At 42.9% G+C, this 14,444-nt stretch overlaps 1 gene segment (V, D, J or C); it reads left to right on the top strand.

Moving 5' to 3' along the window:
- Nucleotides 1-6,442: 6,442 nt before the first annotated feature.
- Nucleotides 6,443-14,444, top strand: part of LOC123792755 (immunoglobulin lambda-1 light chain-like) — a 388,881-nt gene continuing 380,879 nt past the window's right edge. Inside the window, 2 exon segments of the V gene segment in view lie at nt 6,443-6,582; nt 6,697-7,001. Of these exon segments, the coding sequence occupies nt 6,537-6,582; nt 6,697-7,001 (351 nt within the window).

The raw sequence follows: 14,444 nt of genomic DNA, 5'->3' as shown, positions 1-14,444 counted from the left end.
AACCAATAGTTTTTTTGTTTTTTTTTTCCTTGCCTGTGCCATTGTTCTCATCCAGGTTTTCAGTGGAATGTTTAATTTGACCTCTAATATCTCCTCAGTCCTGAGCCAAGAACTGCCACACTAACACAAACCGTGTGACAAGGCTGTTAAGGGGGACAAGCTAGCTACTTCTGAGGGGTAGGGTCTGAAGCACCTGGTGTGGCAGGTGAACCATTCCTTTCTTGAGGAAGATGGATTTATGAGGGATCTAAGGACTTGGTACTTACTGGGAGGGGAGGAAGGAAAGAGCAGAAGGAGCAAAGAAGAAATTCCAGCTCTCACTCAGCAGCCTTCCCTGGTGCTTGGGTTACACCACCTCGACCAACAGGGGGCAGCAAGGACCTGGATTTGGGGGAGGTCATGGCTGTAATTTACCCTGACCTGTGCAGTCCCAAGAGCTGATTCCTCCTGGGTCATGCAAAGGAGGACCATGTGTGAAGGGTGATCCAAATCTATTTTACCCCAATAAGTCACCTGTGTGAAAGGCCAAGAGACACCCCCAGACTTCAGCCCCAGAGTCCCACAAGGAAGGAGACTGAGAAGCAGGAGGACCCACCCTACTGAGGAGGAGAGGAAGGAGATAAGGGAGGGGAACCACCCCCTGCTCTGTTTTTGGAGCCTGCCATGGAAAGAGTGAATCTCTTCTAACTCCAACACCTCTGGTTCTTTTCCCCAAGCACAATCAGCACAACAGAAGTGGAAAGTAATAGGATCATTCCTCAACTATATGGGGATTCCCACAGTAGGAACTAAGGGACATTCCAAATCTGGCTGCATTTCCTGGGCAGAACATGAGCTCTGCCTAGAAAATACATGTCAAGTTAATTGAATCCTTCAGCTAAGATCTTTTGTCCCAGAATGCAGATATACCAAGAATGAAGGGTCAGAAGCAAGGGGGTGAGGAGAGGCTTGGGCAGGAAGCACATTTGCATGGAGGCCCCTCCTCTTCCTAGCAGGGGAAGGGGATTAGTGGACAGGGACAGCCAGCCTTAAGGTTGAGGTCTCAGAAGTCAGTGCTCTTAGGGTGGCTCCACCACGACCTGGACTCTGGTCCTCCTCACCCTCCTCAGTCAAGGCACAGGTGAGGCCTCCATGGAAGAGACCATGGGTACATGTGGGCCCATCTATTTCTCCTTCTCAGTCTTAACTGGGCCCAGTAATGAATTATAAAGGGTGTGTTTTGTACTTTTCAGTGTCCTAGACCCAGTGTGCCCCGAATCAGCCACCCTCAGTTTCTGTGGCTCTCGGAAGGAGTGTCACCATCTCCTGTGCCTCAAGCAGCAGTGATAATGGGGCCTCTGACTATGTCTCAAGCAGCAACAGCACCTGCGATCGACCCTGAAACCTGTGATTTATTGGTTAATAAGCCGCCCTCAGGGATCCCTGATCCCTTCTCTGGCTCCGGCTCTGGCAACACAGCCTCCCTGACCATCTCTGGTTTCCCATCCGAGGATGAGGCTGATTATGACTGTGACTCATATACAGCCAGTGGCAGTTATCACAGTGGTGGAAATTCATGGGGATGTGACACCAAAACCTGTCCTGAGCTCAAAGGCTCCCTCCTTGGTCTGAAGACAATTGCCAATCCTGTGCAGAGGGGGCTTCCTGCAATGTGGCCATGAGAATTCAGTTCTTCACCCTCTCTTGTCCTCCAACGATGTCTGAAAGGAAGACATTCCCTTGATGAATTTTCTAGGGACACAGTCAACTTAGCAAAAAAAAAAATTATTATTAAAAAAAAAGAAATTCCACCATTGCTCACACTGGTTCAGGGCACAGATGGTTTCCCTTGTAACTTGTGATCCAACAAAACTTTAGGAATGGAGTGGATGCCTTTGGAATTTCACAAAGTGAAGACAACCTATGGAATGGGAGAGAATATTTATAACATATACATCACATAAGAGGTCAATATCCAAAATTTATAGGAAAACATTTCTTACATTCATGCCAGGAAGTAGTTCTGTAAATTGGAGCCAGGTTCCCAGTCATGTTAGACCCGTGCTCTTCAACCCAATGAAACTGTAAAGTAAGGGCACTGTCACCCTTGCTGCTTTCATTTCAAAGTGTGAGTCTTAGAAACTTGGAAAAGAGATCCCTTGCTTGTAAAAATGACAAGGGTCTTATTTACATGCAAAACACATTGTGTAATTAAGGGAGGGCAGAGAAAAAATTGACAACTCATGTTTTCTTGGTAAACAGGAAAAGGAAGGAGCTGAAGGCCTTTCTTTCTTGGTGATCAGTGACAATTTCTTCCACCCCAACACATTTTTTTTTTAGATTTATATTTACTGTTAAACACTCAGGCACATTTGTAGGGAATTACTAAGGAGTCAGCCTGGCCTATTCTTGTCTTGTCTTTGTGTCTCCAAAGCATTCCACGTTCAGGCTCATCTTTCCATCCTTTTTACCTGCCTTCTGGATCTGCCCTGAACATGCTGGGGTGAGCCAGGAGGTAGGTCACAGACCACAGCTGCAACAGAACCATAGAAGAGTGGCTTTGTCCTACCATTGGCTCATTCTCTTTTCCAGTTTGTTTCTCAAGGATTCTGTGTGAATTTATTTCCACGAAAAACAAAATACCCACGGGGTAGTGTTTTCTCCTTTTTCATCTTGTTGCTCATGGCAACTGTCTCTTCTATATTTGTTCACAGTATGTTCTGCATATAGTACAGAAAAAGTGCTCAGGTGTATTTCAGTTTGCTTTCAAAATTCTTTCATTATGATGCTTATCCTATCTAAACAAGAGTGCATAAAATAAATGTTTATACTTTTAGAAGGAAAAATAAATGGAAACCACATCTACCCACTCAAAGCAGAGCCACCTTCTAAAAAAATAAAACCAATCAACTGTCTATCCAATCTGCAATTAACTGGTATAACGAGTGTGGTATTACTCATCCCTTTTATTTCCTACACATTCTTTCCACCTTGGTATGCATCCCCAAACTTTTGAGAATGTGAAACAGTAGGTAGAAAGCAACAAACTCCCTGAGAAGGAAAGGACAATGTGTCCTTTGGGTGAGATCCCAGGACACATTAAGCTTAAGAGAGCATCTGGGTCAGTGTGGGTTGGGATTCCTGGGAGTTTTTCATAGCACCTACTGAAGAGAGAAACAAGGTCCTGGGAAAAGAGGAGAGACCCCCTAGACCTCGACACCTGGTCTTGCTCTATGTGCGCCAGTTACTGAGTATGCATCAGGAATATTGTCACAGGTTAAGACTCCCAAGTCCTGTGCTAATTGGCTCAGCATGTCCCCCGGGAGGAGTCCCTGGACACTTCTCTTGAGGGAGAGAGAGGGTGTCCTCTTGACTGACCATGACATTGGTGCTTTGTCATGTCAGGATCAACCTAGCTCAGACCAGAAAGTACTCAAAAGGAATCCAGGCTAGAGACACATAGGCATTTCAAGCTGGTATCATTGTTGCCAGCCCCTTAGTGGTGTCAGTTTCCCCATGGATGAGCTTTTTGGATTCATGAGGAAGAATCTGAAAAGGGGATGATCACCTGAGGGAGGTCGCCCCAGATCTCAACATCTATATCACACCCATGTTCTCATCCTAATAGCACACTGCCAACTCTACTTGGCTTCCCCTGATCCAGGCAGGTGTGTTTTATGCTCTGCTGAGACAAATCTGTTTGGGGAGGGTCTGGTAGAACATGGGCTATTAGTCTTTCTACACCAGGGAGAGGGGATGTGGGGACTTACCTACTTATGTACTAACTTGCACTCACTCTAATTTTTGTTTTCATCACCATCATCATTTCGATGATCATGACCAGCTGAGAATCATGAGGGAACAAAATTCCTCACTTGATGGTTTATTAAGAAATGAATAGTTACTCAAGTCAAACAATTGTCTGGAAAATGGTCCACACAACCACGAATCAGGTAAAATGTGCCTTCACGTGGTTTTGTTCATGTCTCTTGTCCTTGAGGTTTGTTCAGCGTCTGGTAGCACATGTTTCCCTCTAGTTCTCTTTGTCTTCTCTTTTAGGATTCCCTGTTCAATGCATTTTGGGGCACCAGAAGACGTTCCACGGTTTCTTGATAATTTCTGATCTCTAAATTTTTTCCCTCTATATCTTAGATTGCAAGCTTTTCTTTGCTATGACCCTGAGGTCATTAGTCTTTTATTATCCAATCTGTAGTCAGTTCCATATAATGTACTTTTGAGATGTGCTTCATTAGGTCTTCCTTTTTGTGGCGGAGATGTATTATCCGTCCTATCATTTTCAGAAAAATTCTCCCTTTTTTGTGTCAGTTTTTAAGTAGCTGGTTAAAAGTCTTTGTTTGATAATCCAAATTATCTGTTGTACTGTATCTTTAAATTTCATTTCGATGCTAACTGAGATTTTCCTTGTTTCATATACTGAGTAATTTGGCACCTGTCCTGAATCTATCCAGTGTTATGTTATGAAACTGAGATTCCTGTGTAAATCCCAGGTGAAGTTTTTGTTTTAGTAGGTTCTTGACCCAATCAGGTCCAAGCTCCTAGTTTCAAAGAGCCTTCTGTGGAATGTGATTTCTGTGTCAGACAGTTTGCAAAACATTTATTCTCCTATTGGCATCAGTCCTACGTGGAAGCTACACATTGAGCTCCTCAGGTCACATCTGGGATGTTGGTGGAAGTCCCTTCCGGTTCTGTTACCCACATCTTTGCATCCTCCTTACTATCAGACACTACACATTTGCAGCTTAGATGTGAACCACGAACTCATAAACAAGTTACAGCATTGCTTTCCCAGGCTTTTCTCCCTCTACTCTCTCCCCAGGATTTCCAGTTCCCTGGATCTTCCTTCTGGTCTTGTGGATAGAAACCTGTAACTTTGGCTCATCTCCACCGCTGTTCAATTCCCCTGGCAGTGCTGTTGTCTGGGCCATGTTGCCCAAGGACAGAGAAAATTGTGTTAGGGGCCAAAAAGCAAGTTCCCAAATCCACCACTGTTATTTTTCTCACAAGAGAAGTATTTCCTTTCTGAAGGGGCATAGAGAAGGAAAAGAAGAAACTCTAAAAGAAAAGAAAAAGTGGATATCCAATCTTGCTCTGAGTGTTAGAAATCATCTTTCGCACATATCAAGCCAGAACAATGGGCTATTCCGAGATCTCTTTCTGGCTCAAGCTGTTGCCTGGTCCTTTCCCCAGCTGCCTTGAGGGCAGGTGGCAAGACTGTGAAGGGAAAATAGGAAATCAGCATGTTTCTATGCTACTTGAAATGTCAATGCCATTCCCAATCTGCCTTGTAGGAGCCTGTTCTAGGGACTCAAATGGCTCCCACTTGCATTATTTCTTGGCTTACAGCAGCATTCATGGGGAATTGTGGTGTCTGCTCACTATATCCTAATTCGAAACTGAGCCGAGTTATATAGTACTTCCATTTTGGTCTATGTTATATGTTGAAACAGGCATTAGGGAAAAGGGAAAATTGAAAATGAATTTTATGACTTTCACAGGAAAAAATAGGATGGGATATTCCACAATGGTTCTATTCCCTCAGTGGTCAAAGTTCCAGAGATTACTTTTATGGTGACCGGTGGGTGAGTGATGACAAAAACCTGAGTAGAAAAATCATGTGTCTACTACCAGACAAATAGATCAAATATAAATGGAATGAGAGCTGGAAAATATAAACCTTATAACAAATAACCTCCTGGGCACCGAGAAATGTCCCATTATCAAACCAGCACATCCTTATTCTGATTCATGTCTCCCTAGGTCATGTACCACGGACAGTGAATCTTTCTTCTTCATTTCTCAGGTTGAGATTTGAGGCTGAGGAAGGGAAGTGGCTTGTAATTGAGTGGAACATGCAGAATGTCCTGGCAGGTGCTCCTTTTCCCCTCCTAGGGTTTGCTTACACCTGTGGACCTAACCCTCCATATGGCATGTGGGTAAGAAGCTAGGGTGACTGACAAGCTGATGGGTTTCAATGTTGCATGTCCAACAACAAAAACAAGTATACAGGGGATGGTGGCAATCCCGCAGCTAGGGGAGAACCCAGCAACAACCACCAACTCACAGCAGATGTTTCCATTGGTGTCGGCAGTGACACTTTCCTAACAGTAGAGAGATCCTCAGAAGTTGGTGCCCAGCAGAGGGCACAGAAAAAAGGGCCCCAAGAGTTTTATGGCCACAGAGAAATACTCATGGTATTGCAGAAACACCAAAGGTCCAGGAGCTCACATGCATGAGGTCTTCAGGAGATCCTTCTCTTCTGGACATATCATGCATAAAAATTCAAATTCTTGACCTTGAGAAGGTACATGTCAAAGTGTTTGAGTCTATTCAGCTAAGATTCGCTGACCAAGCATGTACAAGTATCTAGATTGAAGGGTCAGATCAGAGGTGGAGAGGAGAGGAAGGTGCAGGAAGCATATTTGCATGCAGTCCACTCCCTCCTTTAGGCAGGGAGGGGGAGGAGATAATAGAGGTCTGGGAGAGACAAGCCTGGGATTGGGGGTCTCAGAAGGCAGTGCTGTTGAGGAGTCACCACCATGGCCTGGACTCTGGTCTTTCTCAGTCTCCTCACTCAGGGCACAGGTGAGGTCCTCAGGGAAAGGTCCATGGGGACATCTAAGCTGATCGTTTCTCTCCTCTTCAGGCTCACCTGAGGCCCCAGCACAGAGCTAATAATTATGTTTGTCCTCTTTTTAGGTTCCTGGGCCCAGTCTACCCTGACTCAGCCGGCCTCAGTGTCTGGGGCTCTTGGGCAGACAGTTACCATCTCTTGTACTGGAACCAGCAATGACATTGGGAATTATAATCGTGTTTCCTGGCACCAGCAGTATCCTGGCATGGCCCCCAAAACTCTGATTTATGATGTAAATACTCGGCCATCAGGGATCCCTGATCGCTTCTCTGGCTCCAAGTCTGGCAACACAGCTTCCCTGACCATCTTTGGACTCCGGGCTGAGGATGAGGCTGAGTATTACTGTGCTTCACCTAGAAGTGGTGGCACTTATCACAGTGGTCTAAGTTCATGGGGAAGTAAAACCAAAACCTGTCCTCTTCTGGCAAGTTCCCTCCTTGCTTGGAAGATGCTTCCTCAATCCTAACCATGTATAGAGGAGGCTTCATGCAATATGGCCTTGAGAATTCAGTTCTCTCTCAGGTCCTCTCCCTCCTGAAATATAATAAAATGGAATAGGCTTCCTGGTGCATTGTCTGGGGAACTGTCAGTCTCTTTGTTCCTTTACATGTTCCTGGAAGATGATCTTCCCATTCCTCAATGGTAGGAAGAGACTGACAAAGAGATCTTTATTCTGTATAATTTTCACAGGTCTCAGGGACATCCTTACTTTCGATGACATCCTCTCAGTTCTGTTATGCCTTGTTGGAATAATTTATCCAGAAATGACCTTGTCTTACTCAACTCAGTGTCTGCCATACTCTAGTCAACATGATCCACCTTGGTGGGATATTGTTCTGCATGTTAGTGTTTGAGAAAAGAGCAACACAGTGAAAGCTGAAGATCTAGCTGAAGGAATGAGTAGAAAAGGAAGATGTTGTTTTTCCAGTGCCCCTTCATCGATGCCCCCATATCCAAGGAGCTGAGCAGGGGATTTGGAGTTGAGTTTATACCGTATGTAGAAGTTCCCCTACCACCGACCAATAAATCTTTATGCAGGATTCAGCCCTGTCTCCCTGACAGGGTGGGCTCTTTTCAACATGGTTCCACTTTCCACATGGGAAGAGAAGGCTTGTCTCCATTCCTCAGGGAAACCCATTATATGTGAGTTTCAAGAGGAGCCAACCCACGTTCTACACAAATCCCAGTTATGACAATCACTAAATACAAATACGCATTATATATATCCAAGGATTCTCTGTCCCTTAATTGAGCCTGGTGTAGACCACAGAAAACCTGTTTCAGTAACCAATTGTTCTCAGTTTGCCAGACCCTTCCTAGTTTTTTCAGTGAAAGTGCCACGTCCTAGCAATTCCCTCACTCTGGGGCTATTCAGGATGCAAGGTCAGATTACCTAAGAACTCAGTCTGTCTCATTCTGTTCTCTCATTTAGTTACTTTTCCAAATCTCTTTCCAATTACCTCCTTTCTTTTTTCTAAATAATAATTTTTTATTATATTATGTTAGTCACCGTACCGTACATACCTAGTCTTTGATGTAAAGTCCCATGATCCATTACTTGCGTATAACACCCAGTGCACAATGCAATACGTGCCCGCATTAATAAGTATCACCGACTCTCCCATTCCCCCCACCCCTTCCCCTCCGAAGCCCTCAGTTTGTTTCCCAGGGTCCATAGTCTCTCATGGTTCATTGCCCCTTCTGTTTACCCCCCATTTTCTTCTTCCCTTTCTTCTCCTGCTGATCTTCCTACTTCTTATGTTCCATAAATGAGTGAAACCATATGATAATTGTCTTTCTCTGCTTGACTTATTTCACATAGCGTTATCTCCTCCAGTCCCATCCATGTTGCAGCAAAAGTTGAGAAATCGTTCTTTTTGATGTCTAAGTGCAGATAAAGCATTTGAGAAAATACAGCATCCTTTCCTGATTAAAACACATCAGCTTGGGGCGCCTGGGTGGCACAGCGGTTAAGCGTCTGCCTTCGGCTCAGGGCGTGATCCCGGCATTCTGGGATCGAGCCCCACATCAGGCTCCTCTGCTAGGAGCCTGCTTCTTCCTCTTCCACTCCCCCTGCTTGTGTTCCCTCTCTCGCTGGCTGTCTCTCTCTGTCAAATAAATAAATAAAATCTTTAAAAAAAAAAAACACATCAGCTTGTAGAGATAGAGGGTACATTCCTCAATCTCATAAAAAGCATCTATGAAAAGCCTACAGCAAATATCACTCTTAATGGGGAAAAGCTGGAAGCCTTTTCATTAAGATCAGGAATATGAAAAGGATGCCCACGCTTGCCATTATTATTCAAAATAGTACTAGAAGTCCTTGCAACAGCAATCATACAACAAAAAGGATAAAAGGTATCCAAATTGGCAAAGAAGAAATCAAACTGTCTCTCTTCGCAGATGACATATTAGTCTATATGGAAAACCCGGAAGAATCCACCGCCAAACTATTAGAAGTTATAGAGCAATTCAGTAATGTGGTGGGATACAAAATGAATGCTCAGAAATCAGTTGCATTTCTATACACAAACAATGAGACTGAAGAGAGAGAAATTAGGGAATCCATTCCATTTACAATAGCACCAACAATCACACGTTATCTTGGAATTAACTTAACCAGAGACGTAAAGGATCTATATTCTAGAACTACAAATCACTCTTGAAAGACATTCAAGAAAAAGACACAAAAATATGGGAAAATATCCCATGCTCATGGATCGGAAGAATTAACATAGTTCAAATGTCTATGCTACCCAGAGCAATATACACTTTCAATGGCATCCCGATGAAAATACCAATGACATTTTTCAAAGATCTGTAAACAAACAGCCCTTAAATTTGTGTGGAACCAGAAAAGGTCCCAAATCGCCAAGGAATTGTTGAGAAAGAAAAACAATGCTGGGGGCATCACGTAGCCGGATTTCAAGCTATACTACAAAGCTGTGATCACAAAGACAGCATGGTACTGGCACAAAAACAGACACATAGACCAAAGGAACAGAATAGAGAACCCAGAAATGGACCCTCGGCTCTTTGGGCAACTAATCTTTGATAAAGCAGGAAAGAACATCCAGTGGAAAAAAGACAGTCTCTTCAATAAATGGTGCTGGGAAAATTGGACAGATACATGCAAAAGAATAAAACCTGACCACTCTCACACCATACACAAAGATAAACTCTAAATGGATGAAAGACCTCGATATGAGACAGTAATCCATCAAAATCCTAGAGGAGAACATAGGCTGCAACCCCTTTGATATCGGCCACAGAAACTTTTTTCATGACACATCTCCAAAGTCAAGAGAAACAAAAGAAAAAACGAACTTGTGGGACTTCATCAAAATAAAAAGCTTCTAAAGAAAGGGGAGGGAATCAGAAGGGGGAATGAAGCATGAGAGACTATGGACTCTGAGAAACTGAGGGCTTCAGAGGGGAGGGGGTGGGGGAATGGGATAGGCTGGCGATGGGTACTAAGGAGGGCACATATTGCATGGTGCACTGGGTGTTATACGCAACTAATGAATCAACGAACTTTACATCAAAGACTAGGGATGTACTGTATGGTGAATAACATAATATAATAAAAATATTATTATAAAAATTAAATAAATAAATAAATGTAAAAAAATAAAAACTTCTGCACAGCCAAGGAAACAGTCAAAAAAAATAAGAGGCAGCTCACGGAATGGGAGAAGATATTTGCAAATGACACTACAGATAAAAGATTAGTATCTAAGATCTACAAAGAACTTCTCAAGCTCAATACACGTGAAGCAAATAATCAAATCAAAACATGGGCAGAAGATATGAACAGACACATTTTCAATGAAGACATACAAATGGCTATCAGACACATGAAAAAATGTTCAAAATCACTAGCCATCAGGGAAATTCAAACCAAAACCACATTGAGATATCATGTTACACCAGTTAGAATGGAAAAATTGGCAAGCCAGGAAACAACAAATGTTGGAGAGGATGTGGAGAAAGGGGATCCCTCTCACATTGTTGGTGGGAATGCAAGTTGGTACAGCCGCTCTGGAAAACAGTGTGGAGGTCCCTTAAAAAGTGAAAAATTGAGCTACCCTATGATCCAGCCATTGCACTACTGGGTATTTACCCCAAAGATACAGACATAGTGAAGAGAAGGGCCATATGCACCCCAATGTTCATAGCAGCATTGTCCACAATAGCTAAATCATGGAAGGAGCTGAGATGCCCTTCAACAGACGACTGGATTAAGAAGATGTGGTCCATATATACAATGGAATATTACTCAGCCATCGGTTACCTTCTTTCTTCCTCCAATAAACACTCAATGCCTTCATGTGTTATTCATCCACCTGGAAATGAGCCTCACATGGACCCCTAAGCATTTGGGTCAAATCACAGAAGGAAGAAGCATTTGCTTTTGAGGACACAGCATAAAAACCTAAGTTAGTCCCTCATGTTTGTGGAATGCTGTATAAAGACTATATCTGCATGTTGGAAGTGTGTCCTGGTAGAGAAAACCTGAAGGAGGTAGAGGGTCCACTGTCTGGTTATTCTCTGTGGTATCTGGCATAAGTGTGCTTCCAGACGGGAATGACATCAATAGGACCTTTAACAAGTATCTACATGGGCAGTGGAGTGTGGGAGGCACCATTTCCTATTCTAATGAGTCTCTTTTTAAGATGGGGCCACACACAAAAACAGACACATAGACCAATGGAACAGAATAGAGAGCCCAGAAATGGACCCTCGGCTCTTTGGGCAACTAATATTTGATAAAGCAGGAAAAAACATCCGGTGGGAAAAAGACAGTCTCTTCAATAAATGGTGCTGGGAAAATTGGACAGCTACATGCAAGAGAATGAAACTTGACCACTATCTCACACCATACACAAAAATAAACTCCAAATGGATGAAAGACCTCGATGTGAGACAGGAATCCATCAAAATTCTAGAGGAGAACATAGGCAACAACCTCTACGACATCGGCCAAAGCAACCTTTTTCATGACACATCCCCAAAGGCAAGAGAAACAAAAGATAAAATGAATTTATGGGACTTCATCAAGATTAAAAGTTTCTGCACATCCAAGGAAACAGTCAGAAAAACTAAGAGGCAGCCCACGGAATGGGAGAATATATTTGCAAATGACACTACAGATAAAGGACTGGTATCCAAGATCTACAAAGAACTTCTCAAACTCAATACACGAGAAACAAATAAACAAATCAAAAAATGGGCAGAAGATATGAACAGACACTTTTCCAATGAAGACATACAAATGGCTAACAGACACATGAAAAAATGTTCAAAATCATTAGCCATCAAGGAAATTCAAATCAAAACCACACTGAGATACCACCTTACACCAGTTAGAATGGCAAAAATAGACAAGGCAAGAAACAACAATTGTTGGAGAGGATGTGGAGAAAGGGGATCCCTCCTACATTGTTGGTGGGAATGCAAGTTGGTACAGCCACTCTGGAAAACAGTGTGGAGGTCCCTTAAAAAGTTAAAAATTGAGCTACCCTATGATCCAGCCATTGCACTACTGGGTATTTACCCCAAAGATACAGACGTAGTGAGGAGAAGGGCCATATGCACCCCAATGTTCATAGCAGCAATGTCCACAATAGCTAAATTGTGGAAGGAGCCGAGATGCCCTTCAACAGATGACTGGATTAAGAAGTTGTGGTCCATATATACAATGGAATATTACTCAGCTATCAGAAAGAACGAGTTCTTAACATTTGCTACAACATGGACAGCACTGGAGGAGATAATGCTAAGTGAAATAAGTCAAGCAGAGAAAGACAACTATCATATGATTTCTCTCATCTATGGAACATAAGAACTAGGATGATTGGTAGGGGAAGAAAGGGATAAAGAAAGGGGGGGTTATCAGAAGGGGGAATGAAACATGAGAGACTATGGACTATGAGAAACAAACTGAGGACTTCAGAGGGGAGGGGGGTGGGGGAATGGGATAGACCGGTGATGGGTAGTAAGGAGGGCACGTATTGCATGGTGCACTGGGTGTTATACACAACTAATGAATCATCGAGCCTTACATCGGAAACCGGGGATGTACTGTATGGTGACTAACATAATATAATAAAAAATCATTTAAGATGGGGCCACAATATCCTTCTGAGACAGTAGTTAGTATGTTAATAATAGGGAACTTTACAGACTAATCCTAAGCTTAGATATTGTTTGAACAGGGTGGGTCCAGTATGACATAATGGGAAGCCATAGCCCTTTATGTTTTGAGTATGTGGAGACTCAAGTTGTAGGAACAGCCTCTTGGGTATTCTGAAAAAGAGAAGCAGTATACACTTAAATATTTTTATGAAAAGATGAGAGTGGTTGCTACTTCAAAAATTTAGGTAAAATTGGTATATGGTATTATGTTAGTTTTAGGTCACTTTTTAAAACATGTTTTTAAATTAATTTATTTGAGAGAGAGCAAAAATTAGAGAGAAAGCACGAGAGGGGAGAGGGAGAAGCATACTCCCACTGAGCAGTGAGTCTGACAGAGGGCTTCATTCCAGGGCCCTGGGATCCTGAACTGATCCTAAGGCAGACCCTTAACAGACTGAGCCATCTGGTGCCCCTTAAAAAATGTTTGTCAACTTTTTCAAAAGTAGTCTCTGCACCCAACATGGCGCTGAAACTTATGAACTTGATCAAGAATCACATGCTCTACTGACTAGTAAGCTATGCACCCCTAACGAGGTTACTTTTTTTTTTTTTTAAAGATTTTATTTATTTATTTGACAGAGAGAGAGACAGCCAGCGAGAGAGGGAACACAAGCAGGGGGAGTGGGAGAGGAAGAAGCAGGCTCATAGCAGAGAAGCCTGATGTGGGACTCGATCCCAGAATGCTGGGATCACGCCCTGAGCTGAAGGCAGAAGCTTAACGACTGAGCCACCCAGGTGCCCCAACGAGGTTACTTTTGATAGAGATGATCTGAAAATTTTTAGGTGTCCAAATGTTCTAAATATTGACTAATATTTTTCTCTGTGTAGTCAGAGAATCAACACTTCAGGCAATTCTCATTGAAGCATTCATAGAAGTTCTCATTAAGTGCCAGCCATTTTCCTTGCCATCATTTCTGCATTTTTTCTTACTTTATTTATTTTTAATAATAATATTTTTATTACATTATGTTAGTCACCATACAGTACATCCCTGGTTTCTGATGTAAAGTTCCATGATTCATTAGTTGCATATAACACCCAGTGCACCATGCAATACATGCCCTCCTTACTACCCATCACCAGCCTATCCCATTCCCCCACACCCCTTCCCTCTGAAGCCCTCAGTTCGTTTTTCAGAGTCCATAGTCTCTCACGCTTCATTCCCTCTTCTGATTACCCCCTTTTTTATCCCTATCTTCTCCTACTGATCTTCCTAGTTCTTATGTTCCAAGATGAGAGAAACCATATGATAATTATCTTTCTCTGCTTGACTTATTTCACTTAGCATTCTCTCCTCCAGTGCCATCCATGTTGCAGCAAATGTTGAGAAATCGTTCTTTTTGATAGCTGAGTAATATTTCATTGTATATATGGACCACATCTTCTTAATCCAGTTATCTGTTGAAGGGCATCTCGGTTCCTTCCACGATTTAGCTATTGTGGACAAGGCTGCTATGAACATAGGGGTGCATATGGCCCTTCTCTTCACTACGTCTGTATCTTTGGGGTAAATACCCAGTAGTGCAATGGCTGGATCACAGGGTAGCTCAATTTTTCACTTTTTAAGGGACCTCCACACTGTTTTCCAGAGTGGCTGTACCAACTTGCATTCCCA

The sequence above is a fragment of the Ursus americanus genome, chromosome 30 (genome assembly GCF_024610735.1).
Source record: "Ursus americanus isolate L20-20 chromosome 30, mUrsAme1.1.p, whole genome shotgun sequence".
NCBI lineage: Eukaryota > Metazoa > Chordata > Mammalia > Carnivora > Ursidae > Ursus > Ursus americanus.
This window is presented reverse-complemented; position numbering and strand designations above follow the sequence as displayed.